Consider the following 22347-nt stretch of genomic DNA (forward strand, 5'->3'; position numbering starts at 1 on the left):
GGGCATCAACAGCGTGCTATACTACACGTCGCAGATCCTGGACCAGGCCGGCGTCAGCGTGCTGCTAGCGAGCCTGGGGCTGAGCGCCGACGCGGGTGCGGGGCTCTGCATCGCCATCTGCTCGCTCGTCTCGTGAATACGTCGCACGAGAGAACGAGTCCGATAGTTGAATTGGTGTCGTGTATAGTATAGAAGGGCAGTATAGGCATTATTAGAAAATACATTTATTTGAGATATAAGAAAAATGGTTAAATGATGCAAATTCTCATTATAACTTATGGTAATTGATTGGAGTCTTATTAGGGAGAAGTAAACGATTGGAGTCCTATTTGAGAGAAGCTAGAAGTCTCATAATAGCCATTTTCTCGCCGTATAAGGGCTTTTTAGCTTTGTACTGTAATAATTTACCTTCTAGTTCTTTTGTTTGTTTTGGTCCATATTACGGTGTTGTCAACAGGTTGCTCAAGGAGTGACGTGTTAGAGTTGTTTTTTGAGGTCATGTTCGATGTTTGTATAAATTGAAAGGCAATGTTTCCACCACTTACGATACAATGACACGTGGAGAGTTAGCACAAACAAAACAAAAATATGCTTGCGGATAATGACGGAAATGATAAACCGAAATCTATATACTTTTGTAAAGAAAATGGGTGGTACGGAATAAAATAGATAGAATGTAATGGAAAAGGAGGCACAAATGTTGGGTTACGGGAGGATGATGTGATGTGTGACAATTAAATTGATTGGCAAACAAACAAAATGTGTAGTAGGCGACCGAAGAGTTGATAAAGAAAAATGGACTATGTATATCTAAAATTAGAATAAAAAAACAAAAGTACACTTGGGGAAAATAGATGAGGCTTGACACTTTTGTTAGAAAGAGGGGGCTCTAATGTGGAATGAACAAAATAGATAATATGATGAGTCGATGGAACATTCATATTTATGGGATAACCATTCCTATTTTTCAGGAAAAAAAAGTAAGAGACATAACACAAAAACTAGATACTTTGTTAGAAAGAGCCTGAATACGGTCAAACATGGTATGGAGTAAAACGGAAAATAAGACGTGTAACGGATAATCACATATCCATTCCGGCCCACCCTTATTAGTGGATTAGCCATTCATACTTTCTTTTAGCAAAACTAACACTCACTAAAGTGATTTGGTAGTTTCCAGCACTCTTTTTTTGGCCAACCGATAAAGGCGATAAGTAATTAGGAAATTTGGCTTGAGCTTTGTCAAATTAGAATTTAGAGATTAAAGTTCAAGAGTAAAGTGATTAGATCTTACAGGAGGAGAAGACTATAGGATAGACTTGCTCACACATATAGTGGTGGTTGTAGGGATTGTGGTGGTGGAGCATAGCGACTTGGGGTGAAGGATGGAGCGGTAGTGGGAGGTGGCCGTTGATGGTGGGTATATGTGATGGTTGGTGGTGAGTAGGGTAAACAAAAAAGACACGCGTGAGAGAGAACCAAAAAAGAAAAAAAAAAGAAAAAACATAAGGTAATCAGAATAGCAAATGCATCAAATGTTGTTGCTGCGACTAGTAGTATGGAATTGTATTAGTCTATTGTCTAGTAGATCAGGCAGGGGCGGATGTATTTTTGGTGCATGGGGGTACAACTGTGTCCACAAAATTTGTGTCCAAATACTAAGTATGCACAACCAAAATTTTCAACTTCTTCTAGTAATGTGGGCTTCTCCTAGTGTTTTAGCATTCAAAATTTAATATAAATTTTTCCTAGTAAATGTCTCCTAGTAAGAATTCCCTAGTGCTATGACTAGTGTTAGTGTTTTGTTACTAATTAGAAACACTAGGAGAACTCCACCAATATGGTAGTGATGTATACATATAATACATTATATATAGACACCGGCGGCCCTTTAACTTGTCGCGCTGTGCCACTTTGGTCCATAAACTTGCAAACGTGAAAAAGAGGCCCCTAAACTTGTCAGCATGTGCCACTTTGGTCCATAAACTTGCAAACGCGAAAAAGTGCCCTCTGAACTTGTGGACGTGTGCCACTTTGGTCCATGAACATGCAAATACGAAAATAACACCGGCTGCATGGCACTGTTCTGCCACGTGACCGCCTCTGGTAGGCCATGTATGACACCGTTTATGGTGTTGACGTCAGCGATGATGTCAGCACTTCTTTTTTAATTTACGAAATTGATATATTTTTATTCGTAGCGTCAAAAATATCAAATAATATATCAATTCGTTGCATTTATTAATTAAAAGAGATAATTTTAAAACAAGCAAAAATTATTCATTTTCTAGGTTTCATATTTTTCTTAGGCAGAGTACACATGAAGAGGCTACACAAAACATTTCATGAATGTAGCATTTCATTAATAATTAGTTATGAAATAAATAAATATTTGCTGACGCGTTGAAAGAGCCTTTACACGTTTATGGACCAAAGTGGCACAGGTCGACAAGTTCAGGGGCCACTGTTTTGCGTTTGCAAATTCATGGACCAAAGTGGCACAGGCGGACAAGTTCAGGGGTCACTTTTTCGGGTTTGTAAGTTCATGGACCAAAGTGGCACAGGCTGACAAGTTAAAGGGCCGTAAGTGTATTTTACTCTTATATATATTTATTAGAACATCTTATCAAATAGCAATCTCTTAAGAAAAAGTGCTCATCCGAGAGAGGAAAAAATAGCGTTACAACTTACAACCCCATACTACCATGCTTTCTCCTAATAAAGTATAAGAGAGAAAGTAAATCAGTGCACAAGTACAATATAAAAATAACGAAACAAGTTGAGAAAGTAAATATGTAAAGTTGTCTCTTTTTTCTCTTCTAAACAATTCATTATAGTTTCAAATTTGTGAAGTTTGAGTCTTGACTTTTTAATAATCAGTCAATTTTGGGGAAAGCAACACTCATATTTATCTCTATAAATAGTTAATTTCAATTGTGTACATCGTCATGACATTAAGAATAATAATGGTATATCATTTTTATGGACTACTCAATAAATTAAGTACAAAAGATCATCTACTCTGAATAAACTCATTAAGAATGCCACACAAGCAAGAAACTAATGTGCTATATTAAGACCTTGGCGACGACTACTTGTGTACACGGATAAATATTGGCAAGTTGTATTCTTAGATCCCAGACACTAATTATTTTACTAGTATATTGCCCGTGCTAACGCTATGATAATATTTGATGATATTTAGCAGCACAAATCAAGCAATCAAAAAAAGATATAAATATTCACACGACACAGACAAAGAGCTGGAACGGCAACTCAGCAAAACTCTCAATCGACATTTCTTGACCAAGCATAGCAAAGAGAGAAGAATATGCGTGAGACAATAAAGTTATTATTGTACAAATCAATGCTTAAAGAGTAACTTATCCAAATTACAATACAAATTAATCATCATAGCTATAGGTCTTGGTAACAACAAAGCCATGGCTACTGGCAAGGTCAGCAAGGTGTGCCTTTCTGCCGATCTTCTCTGTAGCAAGCATGAGATGACCAATATACCAACTCAATCATCAAGGGCAATAATTCTTCTGGTTCTTGTCAGTGCTAAAACCAAAAAGGGTACCATTTAGCATCATCTAAAAGAAAAAGGCAGTACACCAGTGCAGGTACAATAACATGTGTATTCTATTTTATTATAAAATCAGGTGATGCCAATAGAAAGAACCTCCCCATCTTTAATCCCACCATACAGTGAGCTGCTTGCCGAATGAGGACCCATCTAAAATATAGCAGCAAAAATCTTTAAGTTCTAGACAACTATTTAAATAATCCACCATGAACCCAACAAACACCAACAACAATTAATTATTTTATTATTTATGTATTTCCTTAATTAGATATGGATTCCTTCGAAGAAACAAACACCATTTTTAGGCAAATGCATCAAGAAACAAATAGCCCAAACATGCATCAACGATTGCCACTTACGTCCCTGGGCATGAAGATTCATGACCCCTTCGAGCTGTGACATCTCCAAATCAAACTGTCACTCATACAGTGTTGTCACAGCTAACATTCCAAGTTCCACACACACACACAGGAATTTCAGAAGTCATGATTATACCTGCAAAAAAGTCCTTGCATTCTCTCTTTTTCAAGTTTGCAGTACTTAAAGTTACAAGAACACAACATGCACCATTTACTGAATGTCTAAAACTCAGATAAACCTATAGAACAGTGTTGCAGGCGAAGATTATGACCCCACTCAGAAGATAGAAACATCCAAGCATCCAGTCCTTTCTGCCTTTGCCATTTGAGAGCTCTTCAACATCGTGGGAAACATAGTGCCTAATAACACATCAACAGTTAGGACTTAGCACTGGACATATATGCATATGTTTTGTGAACCAGCACTCATGTTTCAGTAAGGAGACCTTTTATGATAGTGTGGCATTGAAAATCAATAAAGAATGCATCCACTGTCCTTTCATCTTACTATTAAGCACCTTGCTTTGTAATGAGCAGATTACTGCAGCAGCTATATTTCTGGCTCCTATTAAGGTAAGTGATTGCAAATTATGTTGTTGTACAAATAGAAGCTACAAAAATTCAATAAATTTCTTGACTATAAATGTCATATGCCTAGTAGGATCATGTTTGGTTGTAATGAAAAAGCAGCCTGGTTTCTCATTAATACATGTTCTTAAATACCTGCAGAAATATCAATATGACTTGATCATCACAAAACTAATGATTGAAAAGGTAATTTGAGCATCAACATCTGTTACTGCAAACAGGGATATCTTCTGTAATCCATAATACCTTAAATGAAACAACCAATATTTGCGTGAGATCATAGAGATCATACAGATAACTCACAATAATGTGCGCAAATTATCACTATCCAAATTTGTTTAATATATTTCCTTGTTGTGGTATTGGCATCAATTTCATTGGCTGCTGTCCCCTCTCATTCTCAGTGTCCAATCACTTGATTCCAGCTAACAACTCGAGCTGTCTAGAAGTCTGACATAACTAAATTCAAGAGATGTCTACCTATAGCTAAATATCACCGGTAAGACCATAAAGAGTCAGAGCTGGCACCTACTCTAGTTCCCACGCCATGCCTGCAGAGGCATGCAAGTCACACCAACGATTCCATATCACTGGAATCGCAAATCACCTATGAATTATAAATCCAGAATTCAAACATATAACAAAATTCAGAAAATTTTCCATCATGGTGTGAACCTGCAATCTCCAATCTGCACCAAAATTATTGCTGCAAACATAAAAAAAATTGAGCAAAATATTAAAGGAATAGCAATTTAGTGAACCGGAAAGAGTAGTACTCTCCCGCTATATCAATCCTCTGCTTTTCTTCTAGAAGTTTTGTAAACTATAGCAAAAATGAATGTAACAGGAAAAAGAGAAATAATTGAAGATCAAGATGAAGAAATTACACATCTGTTTGATTGGGAGGAGTTGACAGGGTCCTTCCTCCTCAATGAACTTGCAGCCTGGATATAGAAAAAATAGGAATTCATCACTTATCAGAGTAGACAGTAGACACAAAAATCAGGCATTCAAATTTCTTACAGAGCAACAAGTATATGGACTGTAAGAAGTAGATCTAACAGATGGAATGAGAGCAGCTGTGTGGAACTGTCAGGAGCAGCAGAAGGAGAAAAAAATGCCAATGGCAGCAGTCAGGAGCAGCAGAGTTTAATTGAATCTTATTCTCAAAATCCTCCACTAACAACTGCATCAAATTAAACTCAGGACTTAACTCAAGCTCTCCAAGTCTCAAGCTCTATAGATAGTAGATACACATGACTTATAGTATAATACCCTGAAAAAGGCATGAAGAAAATTAGAAGGCACTATCCCATGTCACGCATCACGCGGCTGAAGGCGGCGTCGAGCTCGCTCTGGGATGCAACAAACCATACTTCGATGAGCCATGTAGAAGTACAATCCAACAACCTGTACTGCAGCTATAAAATGGCAACAACCTATACACGTTGGCCTTCTGAAGAAAAAACATCAGTTAGATAATTACATGGACATGTGAGGAGGTCAGGGAAATTAAAATGTTATGACTCATGTGAATCTAGCTTGGAGAAAATATGCTATTAATCTGTGTTTGATGAAGAAAAATAGGGAGAAAAAAATGTGCATACAAAGTAAACACTTAAAACCCAAAAAGTGCACAGAAATATTACCAGATTATACCTTAGTAATGGGGAAGAAATACCCAGCTCAATCTTTGTTGAAAGTCCACTTTTCTTCACATTGGCCTGCGGACCATCAACCTATAGACCGAGGCAATGCAACCATTCAGTACTTTTGAAAATTTTATAAGAAAATTTTGCAAATGCCCCAGAAATAAGCTCAACTAATGTACAGAATTATATATGAAACTTCTAATTTGACATAAAAAATCGACTCAAAGAATCATGAAACATCGTACCTACAAAAATCAACTCAAAGAATCATGAAACCATGTTAGATTTATTGCAGATGGAAATATGAAACCGTGTTAGATTTATTGCCAATGAAAAATAAGTTTTATCATAAGCTGGTGCCAACAACACAGGCCTTCAAAACACCTTTTAATGGTGTAGCATATAATTCACGGCGCACAGTAAGGTATGTCCAGGCTTTACAGATGTGAAACTGATTATGTGTGATTACAATGTTTGCATCAGGAATAAAAATTCCATTGAATTCCATTGGATGAGTGGTAACATAGATATTTGCGAATAACTATAAATAAAATAAGAAAACAAATCATGAGGACAAAATGTGAATAACTCTTCACTTGCTGTCTCAAGATGGCCTTCTGAACCATGTGAAACCTAGGGAGTAGACAGATATGACATAAACCTGCAAGCAAGATTAACTTGTGAGGTAAGTTACTTGCCTACATTACAGTCCACTTACACATAGTCCATGAATCTTGCTTTCAAATCCATGAATGGATCGTGTTCTGCACTTACCTCACTATCATATCATGTTGAAAATCCAGAAGTTGTTGGGTCAAGCTAGTGTGATCTCTCGAGGCCATTGTGACTCTCGTTCAGGAGAAGAAAATCTTGTTAAATTATTTTCTGCCCAAATATATTAAGAACTGGGTGGACTGGAGACCACAAGACAACAAATTACTAACAAAGATAAGCATGTTAACTGAACAAACATCCTGTTGGAGAAAATTTCACAAAAATTTAGAGGCAAGGATCCAGGGGGACGACCTGGGTCATGGCCGCCGTGGCACCAGACTGGTACTGCTGTTGCTGCTGCATCAAGAGTGTCTAATGCTGCTGTCGGAGCCTCTGCTGCTGCTTGTGGTGGCTACCCCGGCGCTGTTCATCTCCTCCGGCGAGGCGAGGACAGATAAGAACCCAGAGGAGGACCAAGGCCGCACACGGATCGATCCATGGATCGACGGACTGGGGAGAGACCAAGGGGGCGAACCAAGGTGTAATCAGATCGGAGCTTAAGGAAGTTAGGGTTTGGGTGCTTGGTTTGACACAGCGGGAAGGGAAGATCAAGGGGCAGAAGACGGCGACGGCCGCGACGGTGGGCAGCAGCAGCAGGCCGGCCCTATGGCGGCTGACCAGCCGCAACACACGACTCCCTGGCGGCAACCCTCCCTCCCGATGCGACTCCTTGCGGTGCGCGTCCCTGCCAGCACCCCTCCCTCCCGATGTGACTCCCTGGTGACGCGCGCGTCCCTGCCGGCGTAATGGTGCGGAGAGAGGGCGTCGAGGAGAGGCAGTGTGGCCTCGGGGAGAGGGAGAGTGGGCGTTGGGGAGAGGGAGAGTGTGGCCGGGTGTGCGTGAGACGGTGAGAGGGGAACGATGGATGAGTGATGAGGTTTGATCCAAGCAATATGATCCGTTGGATTTGAGTGAGTAAGAGAAATGAGAGGTTAAAATAGATCTTGTCCCTTAATTTCAAAAAATAGAACTTTCTAGGTGTAATTATCTGGGTGTACTTAGTGTAGCTTATGACTGTAGCAGTAGGTTATGAGGTGCATTTAGTTAAGTTCACAAGTGGTGGATTATATAGTAGTGGAGATTGGCATTCATGTCATTGTATTATATATCGTTGGAAAATTATTTATATCACTTATGATCGAAATCCGTGAGATCAGGTGTTAAGAGCCACTAATTAGATCTGAATTTTTTTGGATTTTGACGATGTAGTATTTTCGTTTTTGTTTGATAAAACATTATCCAATCATAGAGTAACTAGGCTTAAAAGATTCATCTCACGATTTACAGACAAACGGTGTGACTAGTTTTTATTTTCATCTATATTTAATGCTCCATGCATATGCTGGAAGATTTAATATGATGAAAAATCTTGAAAAGTTTTTGAACTAAACAAGGCCTAACTACCCGTACGTGTGAGGCCTTGTTTAGTTGATAAAAATTTTGGATTTTGGATACTATAGCACTTTTGTTTGTTTGTGATAAATATTTTTTCAATCATAGACTAATTATGGTCAAAAGATTAATCTCGCGATTTACAGGCAAACTGTGTAATTAGTTTTTATTTTTATCTAAATTTAATACTTTATGTATGTGCCGCAAGATTCGATGTGACGGAAAATCTTAAAATTTTTTACGAACTAAACAAGGCCTGAATCTGAAGCTTTGTTCTCTGCCACGTGTGCGAGGCAGGAGGCATATCTGGGACGTCGAATTGACACGGAACGCAGCGTGCACCGGCGCATCGATCGCATTGATGCTACTGTCGTCGTCGTCGTCCTCAGTCCAATACTGCTATCAGTGTGCAAGTCAGCGACGGGTATAAAGATTGGTTTGGCATCCGCACGGTTGTCTGTTAGTGCAGACATAGACACTAAAAGTTTATGGATTGTTATTAAGTTTTTTTTTTCTTTTTGCGATCATTTATGGATTGTTATATGAGTTATGAGTTTATGACTCGCTGACAGTTAACTAACAAAGTGTTGACTGATCGACCACTCGGTGAGAGTGAGACGGACAGGTTTATATATGCGGAAGACACAGTGGTCAACGAACAACAGTGCATTGCGGCTCGTCGGTGCTTGCCTCAACGCTGATGGTGCATGTACGTGCGGCGAACAGGAAACCGAATTTGCATTGCACTTGCACCGGTCACCGGTGGTGGATGTAGCGGTGGAGGGATGGCACGCACGTCCCGTCCCGTCCCCGTGCGGCCTTGCCTCCGACAAAACAAAAGCCACGCCAGTTGCAGCACAGTGCAGGACTGCGGCAGCGCCAGCGCCAGCGACTGGCACGGTGCCACCGACGCTAGCAGGAGCTGCCCCCTCCCTGCCGTCGTGCGCTGCCACTTGCTGCGATGTGTACATGGCACGGCCACATCGAGTCCGGGTTAAGAGCAGCCAAACGGTTTGGGCAAAATTTGTTTTCCAAAATTTATTGTTTGCTAACTTATTTCAAGATTATATGAAAAAAAAATTTCATCTCTAACAGTTTGATAAATTTTGTTTCTAAAAATTCGTTAACAAAACAAAGAGCCCCGCTACGTGAACAAAGAGCCCCGCTAAGTATGAGAAGAAAGGCCGATGCCAAGCACGGAGCCCGCACGCATATTTGTGCGTTAGACAGGGAGATATATCGAGTTAGAAAAGATGGAGAATTGAGATGTCAAACTGTTGGAGAGTGGTTTTTCTCATTTTACTAAAAAAATTATGGATAGGAAGTCATTTGCCAAACTGTTAAAGATTTCTAAGGCACGACCTGTTTACATTAGGTAAGCACGGCATTGTGCCACTATAATATTGACGGGCAATGCTATGGCGGGCTCATGTCACTATAATATTGATAGGCAATGCTATGACGGGCTCAGTTGATGACGATGACGGGCCAAGTAGCGTACCGATGCATTTAGCCATGTCGTGCAGACCTAGTAGGCCTGATCAGGCTAACGGGTTGTGTTAGCCCTGTCTATTTGTTGCTACTCGTCTGGTCATCTATTTTCAAGTATCTTCAAATACAATGGTCAAGGTGGTAGCAAGGATGTGGGAAACTAGGATGAAAATGGAGCAGGAGGCCAATGGCAATCCACCATTCCACTAGTAGGAGGCACTCAACAATCGCATTCTTCCACACCTTCAGCCGACTAGCCCCATTGAAGGAAACCATTTTGGGCCAAGCTTGGAACCTCAATAATGTTTTTTTGCTTCCTTAAACTCTTAAAGTAGACCTAATCAAATTAGACTTGGTCCGGCCGGAGCCCGCTGGGTTTTGGCCCACCTATGGACCTTAGAGGGTAGGGCTTGGGCGTAGATCTCGCTACCCATAATCTTTTTTTTTTGCCCCAAATATTTATTTTAGTTGTTTTACACTATAAACTCCCACAAGTAGCCCACTTAGGCCCAGGCCTGCCCTAAACCTAGCCTGAAAAAATAGGCCAAACTCGCAATGGGATGATCATGGACGGGATTAGTTCGGCCTGAAATAGCTGAGCTTTTTTTGGTTTGGCCTGCAAAATGCTCACGTTTATCTTGAAGTGAAAGAAACCGACACACCTTATCTTTAAAAAACATGCAAATTTCATCATTTTTTTATAAAAACAGTTGATAAACTTCTGATAAGTTTTTTAAGCCCCAAAATTATCACTATGCTTCTAAAAATCTAAAAAGTATAAACATATATTGGAATATAAATAATAAATAAATAAATATTTAGAGATCATAAAATGTGTATGGAAGATTGTAGAGAATATTTAGCTATGCAAATGGAACAATATATCTACAAAGAAACCGAAAGATTACAAAAATAATCTTAATCAATGTCTGAATACGTTTCAGAAACTTCCCACAACAAGAGTACAAGATGCGGCCACCTTGAGTGCAACCATCATGAATCCATTCACCATTAGTGTAGGTTGCACTAATGCTGGATGCATTTCATATTTTTTTTATGTGGAAAATTTTAAGACACATGTTAGACATTGATTAGAATACTGGTTGGGAATTATTAAGATCTTTCAAGACATTTGTCACATTTTTATAGAGCTAAAATCCAACTATCGGAATCTTTTACATACATTTTTTTTCTTATCTCTATATATTTTATTTGGGTTTCTCATATTTAAATTTATCTCAAGGATTCAGATTTTAGAAGCTTAGAGATCTTTTTCATATATTTTAATTAAAAACTAATGAAATTTTTTGAAAACCACTTCTAGCCAGGGCAAAGATATATAATATGAATGGCTTTGAGATTTGAGGAAGATGATTTCTGACTTTAGAGTTTGTGAAGAAAATCTAGATTTCGATTATAGTTAAGAGAGGAAAAAAAAGACTCTTCTTTGCTAGCGAGAAACGTGCTAGCCCAGCCCAAACTACACTTGGTGTAGGCTTCCTTGCAGGCCCAGCGTCGACACTCGACAGCAAGGAAGTCTGCTTCAGAAAACGTGATCAGTACACATTTAGACAGATATTTTTTTCTCGGATTAGGCCTCGTTTAGTTTCTAAAAAGTTTTGCTAAAAATTTTAGCTCAATTACATAGAATCTTGCGACACATGCATGGAGTATTATATATAGACAAAAACAAAAACTAATTACACAGTTTACTTTTAATTTATGAGACGAATCTTTTGAGTCTAGTTAGTCTATGATTAGACAATATTTGTCAACTACAAACAAAAGTACTACAGTACCCAAAATCTCAAAATTTTGCCAACTGAACAAGGCCTTAGAGCATCTCCAACAGTTTGCTAAAATTTACTTGGCAAATGTTGTGTTTTGGTAAGTTGCTAAAAAACTATACCAAATTAAAAAGAGACTCTCTCCAATAGTTTTCTATTTTTAACTTGCCAAAAAAAAAGGCCCATGCGGTATCCATGTCCCAGACTTTTTTTTTTGAGATTACACAGTACAACGCAGACACTCAACACGCACGCACACTCACCCCTATGAACACACGTACGCAAACCCTACCTCTATGAGCACCTTCGAAGGACTGAGTCGGCAAATCTTGAAGTTCACGAAGTCACCACCGGCGCCTCGCTGTCGACGGGCACGTCGCCTACCACTTAATGCATAGCGCCGAAAAATCCTGGAATAAATCCAGAATAAAGTGCCGCACCCAGGATTTGAACCCTGGGTGGGAGCCTCCCAACCAATGACCTTTACCATTGCGCCGTGAACCCCTTGGCGACCAGGAGGTTCACAAGCTCTTCATTTATGCCAAGCGAAGGAGAGGAGGGTTGCTGGCCTCGCGAGCTTGGGGTGGCGACGGCGTCGAGAACAGTGGCGGAGGGAAGGGGGGGCTGAGGGGGGCCTGGCACCCCCCAACCTTCCCATAACTCCCTTAATACACCTCATAGATTAGATGTTTAATTATCTAATTAGCTAGTTAATGATATTATTTGTACTAAAATTTTTATTCTTATTTCATATTAATCTCTAATAGTTTCTTATACAAATAGAATCTAGACATATCTTTTATTTTTATTATTGCCTATCAAACATCAGTTTGTCCCCTACCACACACTCTAATTAGCTAGTTAATTGAAAATCGGCGTTTTCCTTGTTTAATCCTTCTGAATTGATCTCCAACAATGGGATATATATTATTTAGCATTAGTCTTTCTATTATCTTTTTTTATCTCCTATGCTTCTATCAATATTCGTCTAAACTCTAAACCGTCATTTAGCCCGTTGTACTCAACTTTTAAACACTAACAGTGGTATGGTGTTTCTGTTTAACCTTCTATTTAAATGACCATTTTACCTGTTTAAGTGATCGTTTTGTCTAAGACTAAATGATATGTAAATGATTGTTTGTCATTTGATGTTAGGATCTAGTACTAATTAATTTTGTTCTCGTTTAACTACTTGTTTTTATTGTGATTCTTTTCCTGGGCAAAGAAATAGAATGATCAGGTGAAGGTTAGAGGCCTAAGGCTAGTTAAATTTCTCTTTTATTTTTTTATTTTTTCTGCTTTTTTTTACATCGCAACGCAAACGGTTTATTTTGGTGCTATGTACACCTTTGTCATGTAATATTTTGACACATATGATTGTTCTTGGTTTGCACAGCCCCACTATGTTCAAATCCTGGCTCCGCCCCTGGTCGAGAACAGCTGCGAGCGAAGGAAGAAGCAGCGACGCGAGAGTGCCTACATAAGCTAAGCTAGCTAGGTGGGCGGTGGTTTTTGGACCACCCTAAAATTTAGTTTAAGGTTAAACTATAATAGATGAGCTTTTAAAACTATAAAAGTTACACATAAATCACTTTATAGTTTGATTTTACATCTAAAATAGACCATCCTTGTTAGAGCAACTCCAGCAGTAGCCTCCAAAACAGGGCTCCTACTTTTTATTTGGGTGCTTCTCTACTTTTGGGTGCCTAAAATTTTTTACTTCCACTCCAACAGTACCACCTAAATGAAGGCCTCCAAATCTAAACTGGTAGACAATGACATGTGGGACCCACTCGTCATTGGGTCAAACATTTCACTACCTCATGACCACAAGAAGGGGAGACTCGACGCTCGCGATAACCATGGCTGGGGCTGCTCCCGCTCATCGAGGAGAGGCCACTCTCACCGGAACGGATGGCGGCGAGGCCCAACGGTGGAGGTCGGAGGTGGAGGGAGGGAGCGCGGTAATGAAAATTAGCGCCGGAGGGAGATGGGTGAAGCTGTGTTTGTTCGGTGTGAGGAGGTAATTGCCACACCACGCAGGATGGGGCTGGGCTGTTGGGCCAACAGGAATGGAGTCTGCAGGGAAGATTTGGGTGCCCACCCCAAATTGGGGGCTCTAGTAGAGGCCATGCTGGAGTGCTGTTTTTTTTTGCCTGGACATCCATATTTAACTATAGGGGCTCAAGTAGGAGCCTGCTGGAGGTAGATCATAGCCAGGCTACGGACCCTAAACCCTCGACCTCACGGCTTCTGAGCGGGCAAGCACACCTTCTGGGCTGAGGCCCACAGGGAAAAATGGTTGGCCTTGGTCTAAGAGAGAGGGACGGAGGTAGGCTCGGGGATCTTTCGGCCTAGATGGAATGGATGGCGGGACAGAACGTAATTTTTTTTTGTGGGGGGAGGGAATCTAGAAGAAAGAAAGAATTTTTTTTATATAGTTTTGGCCCACAACAGGTTTTAGAATTTTGCAACTAAGGTCTTGTTTAGTTCCGAATTTTTTTTGGATTTTGGCACTGTAGTATTTTCGTTTTTATTTGACAAATGTGCAATTAGTTTTTATTTTTTCGGAAATTAGGCTCAAAAGATTCATCTCGTGATTTACAGTCAAATTGTGCAATTAGTTTTTATTTTTATCTATATTTAATGCTTCATGCATGTGCTCCAAGATTTGATGTGATGGAAAATCTTGAAAAGTTTTTGGTTTTCGGGGTAAACTAAACAAGGCCTAATTTCCAAACCTATTTTTAGATGCCAACATGGAGGCCAAAACAATTCTCGAGACAAGGATAGCTAGTGGCTGGTGCGAGCAGGCTCAGGCTAGATGAGCTGCTGCCGCCGTCCGCAGTCAGGGGCCTATCGTTAGCGTCCGTAGTGTCAGCGAGCCCCATGTGTGTGCTACCAGCGGTGCGGGAGCAGGCCGGTGCAAGCACCCGCACACTCATCAAGCGTGTGGTGTGCATGATCACCAAATGAACCCGGCCCTGCAGATCCGGCAACCCCGACGCGACGCACAGCCAAGACGACAACCACCCTATCCCACTGCAGTACAAAGAGCCGAAGGGGGAGATGTAGAGGCACCACCATTGTTTCGCTTATCTGAAAAGTCATGGCTAATAGTACTGTTTGCTAATATATTATGAGAGAAAAACACTATTAGCGATAGAAAAAGTATAGCTTATAAAACAAATGAACCAGCCCATATCATCTCCACTTAGTTTCCCCTTCTAGCTCCACCACCTCTTGATCTTGTACACCATTATCATCTTTTCCTATTCTCAGTTGAGGAGACCAGCCTATGAATTCTTGTGTATAGCCTGCGTATGGTCCATTATATAGGTATCTAAATCCCGTTTTCTAGATTAACATCTATTTTCCAGCCCAGAAATGGAAGTTACCACAACAGGTGGGTATTTGATAAACAAAGTTCATACAGAAAGCTATTAAGTTACACACTCATACTACAAAGACAGTTTACAACTTAGGTGATACAAAGATAGTTCTAGAAAACCAAATCCTTAAAGATGAAGGCGCAAGAAGTCCTGGAAAATTGACTGGTTAAATCTTGATTCACTTGAAGATCTGTAAATAATGATAATGATAAGTGTATGACTTGGAAGCTCTGTAAGTAATAATAAAAGAGTATCACTAGTCAATGAAAAAGAAGCAATATGTCCACTACACTTACTAAAAACATGCACAATATCAGGCCAGCCCAAAATACTCCAAGACGCGCTGAAAATAGCAGAGGTAGGTATCATAGGTGTTAAAAAAATCTCATAGGTAGAAAACATAGAGACTTACATGCACAATAGATTTATTGATGCCGCAATCTTCACCAAAAATTGCATCAATTCGATACTGTAGTGTCAATATTTCCATATTAATGGTTCTGATATCCTTGTAAAGTTTATTGAGTCTTCTTCTGCACTCATTTAGTTGACTCATCCTTACATCTGATGAAGCTTGACTGCTAGAGCACTCATCTTCTTCACTGAGAATATTGCCATTTCCATTTCTGGGATACAACAAAAATCTAATCAGTAAGTCATGGTGTCCATGATAGTTTCACCAATGACTAGACATATACCCTCTAGTTTTGTTTGATAGTCCATTTCTGAGATACACCAATAAATTAGCAAATTCATTACCTTCTAGTGTTGTTTAGTAAACAACAAAAGCAGATACCCAGTCCAATCACCGCATGTAGTCCAATCATCATGTTCATCTAAGGGAAGACATTGAAATAATATCATGCATTGAAATAAGACTTGGGTCTTAATTTGCATGATGCACAATTGTAATCATAGGACCTACCAAGAACATGGTAGTTTGCATCTGCAGTAAAGAATATTTTTCTGTTTCCACAGTTTGTAGTATTCTGATACACAGAAATAAATAGATCAATAAATAAACTCATAATCTACAATAATTTTCAGTAACTATATACATAGAGAATTACCTGGTAATGCTCATTGATGCCACCAGTCCAATCAACAATTGTACTAAGATCAAAACTCGTAGTATCATCCTCTAAGGGAATGAAACACAGATAAAGGCATGAGATTAGACTAACCTTGACCACTAAACTAAGCCTTTGGTAAAGGCAACAGATCAAGGCTATGCAAATAACAAATTACTCCATATACTTGTTGCTGCACTTAGCTTAGCTGACAACTCGGATGAACCACAAAATCTATATTACCTTTCGTCGCATTGCAGACTACAAAATTTCGCCGGAGGAGAGCCCGCCGCGGGGCGCTTGAGTTCGCCGGTGGGGATGAGTCGGCTGACTGCTCGTCTCCTCCAAGCTCCGGCTACATGAAAAATCAAAGCCGTATACACCATTCTGGGTGACTATAAAAGATCAAAGTCGTACACACAAAATGGATGTTAGTTGACCGAAACATCCATTCTATGACACTAAGTCCCGTTTTTATCCCTATCATCTATTTTCGGTACAAAATGCCGATCACTTAATCAGCTCAATTTCCATTTCAGCATCAAACATCCATTCTAGCATCCTAATCGCTTCTAGGATATGATATATCTGATAAACAGAAGTTCATACAGAAAACTACTAAGTTACACATTCATACTTCATCAGTGCATCATAGCACTTTGGATGGTTCTGATTGGCTTCATTCAGAAAGTGCACAAGCAGTTGCGAATCAGATACGAAGGTAGTGTTGTTGAAGTTTAGCAGATCATTGATTGCGAGGTAGGAGAATGATCTTTGGCCAGTAGTGTGCTGGCTTGGTAGTGTCGTCTGATCTGCAGAACAAGAGTGTGCATATCTTGGACCACTTGATCACACAAAGGATGCCCACCTGGAAGGCTTTGAGACAGCAACCCTCTTGATGATAGAAACTTCACACGCACTTGAGAGTTTAGCAAGTTCAAATCCGATTGATTGATTGATATGCAGAATACAAATCTGATTGATTGACATGCAGACCATAAAAAATGTGTAATTTTCCGATGTCTTCTGTTCTCGATCGATGCAAAGCTGACATCGACGCAGACACTGCTTCCTGTACATGAGAGCCGCAGATGCTTGTTCAGAACTTCAGATTTGTACAGTGATGAAGTGACGATCGATCAGCTCCTCGTCCCCGTCCAAGGTTTCCAGAAACTCCAGCTCGCTGAAGCCGCCGCGTGTTTCCGTCTCCCTGGCCCTGCTAGCCACCAGACCACTGATCTCTGACGACGACGACGTTCCAGTCGACGCCGGCGCCGCGGCGAACTCGCGTCCACCATGTACATGTGGCAATCGCAAGCATGGGGCTTGGCCTGCAAGCGCAGTCGGAAAGAAAGCCGCGGGCGGCCGCGCGTCGCCGCACTCGTCGTCGCAGTCGCAGTGCGCGGCGGCGCTAGCAATGATCTCGTCCTGCCTGTCGCGGAGCCACAAGTCAAGGCTAAGCGAGGACAGCGGCGAGGGTAGCCGCCTCCTCCGCGGCGTGCCGCGGCGGAGTGTCTCCTTGCAGTGGGCGATGGCGCTCGCCACGGCCTCCGCGCGCTCGCGGGCCGTGTCGTCGACGGCGCCCCTGCGTGGCGCTGCCGCCGTTTCCTTGTTACCGGCCCTGGCCTTCCTCAGCCGCCGGGAGATCCACCGCAGGTGCCTCCCCACCGCGTACCCCTTCGGCGCCACGCTCGCCGCCGGCGCCGCATCCTCCTCGGCATGGATATTGGACGCGCGCGCGAGGGCTTTGCTGGAGGTCCACAGCCGCATCCCAGCGCCACCCGCGCCGAAGCACAGCGCCGAGGTGGAGGTGGATGGGCTCCGCGGACCGGGTGTGCTGAAACTGAAGGCGTCGGCGCTCGACGAGGAGGACGCCGATGAGGAGGAGCCCGAGTCTGTTTCCTTATTAGTGCCGGCGCCGCCGGCCGCGCGGAACGACGGGGACGACGGCGATGGGAAGTCAGGCTCGGAGGGTGCAGGCGTCGCGGCCGTGGCCACCGTCGTCGTGCCCACGGCGTACGGGGACAGCCAATTCATGGCGGCGGCTAGTGAGTGCCGGTGCCTCTCGTAGGAATGGAGTTGGAGGAGTGCGTGTGCATCGATCGGTGCATGCATGGCATTGTTCATGGCATGGCGGCGTGTCTTTATATTCACGTCGTCATCATTCACGACGGTGCGTCCTCCTGGAGAGTGGCAGATGACAAGCATTCTTGCCAGAAATGGTTCGCTTGGGGGCGTGTGAGTATATGGAAGGTCCTTCCCAAATCCATGGCAGCAACAGCCAGTAGGGCAGTACTGTCATTCCATAACAGCAACACGCGTTCAAGGTTGGAATTAATTTCTGGTGGAGCATGATTTGCAATCTTGCATTAATACGTCATTCTTCATGACCATGTATTTGAGTGAGGAATTATATTTCCAGCACAGAAATTAAAATTATGGGTACCGATTTGAGGGGACCCGGCAAACAGTGAAGAGGAGCCAAAAGTGATTCCAGGAATAAAATGTTAAGGAGCAAAATGCTTGAGTTGGACACATGAAATGAATTATGCAATGCTTGAATTAAAAGTTGTGCAGCAAATGGATTTAAATATAGTATTTACAAAAGTTGTCCTCAAAACTTTTTGTCAATTACAAAGTACAAATTAATAACCTACAGCCTACTAGCGTAGTGACATCAAATGCTTTCCGAATTATTAAGAGCAAGTTTGGCATACCACCACCCCTAGACCCAAGCATGATTTGATGTTAATCAGATAGAATAAAGTATGTGTTTAATCAAATTTAATACACATCTCCTATAATTCAGGAGCCTGAACAGTTTTGTCCTTGTCTTTCCATAAAAAAATTGTAATTTGTTTATTGTGATATGTGTTAATAGATTTGGGCTGTTGGATGGAAATCTCATGGTTGTAAGCTATCGCTTGAATAGATGCTATATTTCAAGCACCTTAAATATATAGCATTTCAAAATTTTAATAAAAATTGCTTAACTAAACTAAATATCTTCAGTGTGCCACAGCCCTCACCTCCAGCTCCAAGAATTTTTGGAGCTAGACCGGCTCAGAGCGTGCTTACGCCTTTGTTAGATTGATGGAAAAACAACTTAAGCTGTGATTAATTATGTAGCTTCTGGAATACGTTCAGTGTTGAGCTGACACGATTTTTTTTTAATTCATATCTAATCGTGCTTCCTTTCCATATCCAGCGGACTCTGCTTCCAGGACACATGAGATGAGATCCGCTTCTTCAGATCTCCAGTGATGAAATGGTGATTGATCATCTCCTCGTCCCCATCGAATGTTTTCAGAAACTCCATCTCGTCCAAGCTGCGGCTGCTCATCGACGATTCGCCACGGCAATCTGCACGAATGCATGGAGAGCCAATGCAACGCATTAAACGATAGACGATGCCAGTGCATCTGGATTGCATTCCATGGTATGCCGGCCGGGTGGCTAGCACTAGCAGAGACACCTAGTACCGTGGCCGTGATGCGGTTCCGGTGACTCCTCGTCGTGCACGACGGCGCACGAGGCGGCGGCGAGCGAACTGTCCCGGCTTGGCGAGGCCGAGCACGGGCACGGCGACTCCTTGAATCGCTTCGCCATCGTCAGCATCCCGAGGCCGGGCCAACCGGCGGCCCGGCGAGGACGCGGAGGTGAGGGCCCTGGGTCACTGCAGTCGTCGCAGTGCACGGCGGCGGTCGCGATGATCTCCTCCTGTCTGTCGTGGAGCCACTCGTCTAGGCTAGGCCGTGTCATCAGCGGCGGCGGCCATGGGTGATGGTGACCCATTACCGTCGCTCCTGGCCTTCCTCTGTCCCTGCCGATCACGTCTCCTTTGACCTTGGGTGCCGCATCCTGCTTCTGCGGCTGCTTCGCGGGCGCTCGCGCGCGGGAGCACCGCAGCAGCAGCCTCCTCCCGACGCCGACGCCGCCGCTAGCGCCGAAGCACAGCGGCGTAGTGGAGGGGCTCTCCTGGCGAGACCGGGACTTAAAGAATCCGGAGTGGCGACCGTAGTCGCTCGACGACGAAGACGGGGAGGAGAGGGAGGAGCCCGATCCGGCCGCATTGGTGCTGGACGACGGGGACGACGACGCGCGGTCGAGCTCAGAGGAGTTGGCCGTGGCCATCTCTACTGCAAAGCACTGGGCGCCGGGGAACAGGCACGCCGCGAGGAACTGGATCAGCTGCATGGCGGCCGGCGAATGCTCGGCACGACGGACTTTTGGGTTTTAGTTTAGCGTGGCGCGGCATCTCTTATATATACAGGCAGTGATCGATCACGGGTCACGGCGGCGTCCCCTCCGAGATGCCAGAAACGAACCAAGAGTGAGGCTAATTTTTTTTTCGTGCTCAATGCAGTACACTAATAGATATAGCTAAGATTGATAATTCAATATTGATTCAAAGTGTTTAAAGGCAAAGATTCATAGAATAAGCATAGAAAAATACCAAATATATAGAATCTTTTGCAAAAAAGAAAACTTGTTAAAAGATTTTTGAGTCCAAGAGGGGGCTACAGCCACCCCAGCCACCCCCTTGGGTCCGCCAATGCTTGTGCCTACCTAAAAAAACAAGCATCCGGTAGTCTCGAACTGGAAGGCTCCTTCCAATCCTTCCAAATCCATGGCAGCGGTTGCCTTCTTCTGTTTCCATCTTCCATATACATGGGCGTGGTTAAATTACTCTACCATATTTCCATTTCCGGAACCTAAACCTAACTAATACTTAGTTGTTTCCATTTGCTCATCCGGTGAGGGCACTCACAATGCAAGACTCTATTATAGAGTCCAAGACAATTCATTATATATTATTTATAGTATTTTCCTGATGTGGCAGCATATTTATTGAAGAAAGAGGTAGAAAAAATAAGACTCCAAGTCTTATTTAGACTCTAAGTCCATATTGTTCGAGGTAATAAATAATTTTAGACTCTATGATAGAGTCTGCATTGTAAGTGCCCTGATAGATCCTCATCTTCTTCTGGCTCAACTCCCTTTTTCATATCCAATGCAGGTTAGGTATGCTTTAGCTTGAAATCATTAAAGATATGGTCGACCTCGTTTACATCCATGGTACCATTGTATGTACCTTCTACTATCATCCAGATGAGATAGGGATTCAAAAGGTCAGAGCCAGTCTCCTCGTTCTTTTAGGTCGTTTAATAGTTCCCCAATCGGCTTTCTCGCCGAGAAAGCCTTCCTTCATTAGATTAAAAAACCACACTGATAGATCATTATTCATTATTAGGTCATGTTTGCATGCATGTATATTCACTTCGCTCCACATGTCTTGGAGTGAGTTAGAATGTAATTTAATTCTACTCTAATTCACTTCATCACATGTGGATCGAGATGAATATCAATGCTTGACTGTATAGTAGCCTTCCTATGACTATCTTCCATGTCGCAGGGGCAAAGGCAGGCACGTTTGGTGCAGAGATTGATGACATGGTCCAAAACGGGCTAGCCCAATGGGCGGCACCAAACATAGTCGTATTAGACACGCCTTGGTATCATTGTTAACAAGATCAGCCCAACCATAGTGTTGTGTTGGGCCGCTTATTTAGCCTACATTGTATGCATGTGAATAAAACATTGGAAAACTTGGACCAAAACTGCGACGGTGATGTCTTTGCTCTTTCTACTTATAGAAATTGCTCAGCGGCTTCCACCGTGTAAGGAAAATGGACTATCGACCCATTTAGTTTGGAGTTTGGTATTTGATGATCAATAAGACCAAGTTGAAAATGTATTTGCAAGTGTTTATTTTTTGAGTAAAATACACTGACAACCCTTTAACTTGTCGCCATGTGCCACTTTGGTCCATGAACTTGCAAACGCGAAAAAGTGCCTCCTGAACTTGTCGATCCGTGCCACATTGATCCATGAACATGCAAATACGAGAATAACACCGGCTGCATGGCACTGTTCTGCCACATGGCCGCCTCTGGTAGGCCATGCATATCACCGTTTATGGTGATGATGTCAGCACTTCTTTTTAAATTTACGAAATTGATATATTTTTATTTGTAGCGCCAAATATATCAATTTTAATCGCCTCGTCGAGCTCTTTCTAATGGTGTACTCTGTTTTGTTGTTTGAGATAGTTTTATTTAAACATTTTGTACATGTTGATATCGTCATAAAACATCTATAAATCAATTTTCATAATTTTTTAATATTTATTTTGGCCTACAAAAAATCATAAAAGTTGCATTATTAATTAAAAGAGATAATTTTAAAACAA

The 22347-nt window shown here is 42.0% G+C and overlaps 1 protein-coding gene across 1 annotated transcript; it reads right to left on the reverse strand.

The window, feature by feature from the left end:
- LOC110430826 lies at positions 15328-16182 on the reverse strand. The gene is made up of 5 exons (XM_021448856.1): positions 16095-16182; positions 15950-16013; positions 15784-15860; positions 15437-15650; positions 15328-15367 (listed from the first exon to the last, which is right to left on the reverse strand). The coding sequence occupies exons 1-5, from the start codon at positions 16160-16162 to the stop codon at positions 15338-15340; spliced, it is 453 nt and encodes a 150-aa protein (XP_021304531.1). The 5' UTR covers positions 16163-16182; the 3' UTR covers positions 15328-15337.

This window comes from Sorghum bicolor, chromosome 10, assembly GCF_000003195.3.
Source record: "Sorghum bicolor cultivar BTx623 chromosome 10, Sorghum_bicolor_NCBIv3, whole genome shotgun sequence".
NCBI classification, from domain to species: domain Eukaryota; kingdom Viridiplantae; phylum Streptophyta; class Magnoliopsida; order Poales; family Poaceae; genus Sorghum; species Sorghum bicolor.

Excerpts from the sequence above, each read along its gene's own strand:
- LOC110430826 (XM_021448856.1), bottom strand. The coding sequence starts at position 16,162 with ATGATACTACGAGTTTTGATCTTAGTACAATTGTTGATTGGACTGGTG. Across the intron at positions 15,861-15,949 it reads TGCAAACTACCATGTTCTTG|ATGAACATGATGATTGGACT; the intron begins GTAGGTCCTATG and ends GTCTTCCCTTAG. Across the intron at positions 15,651-15,783 it reads TTACTAAACAACACTAGAAG|AAATGGAAATGGCAATATTC; the intron begins GTAATGAATTTG and ends GTTGTATCCCAG.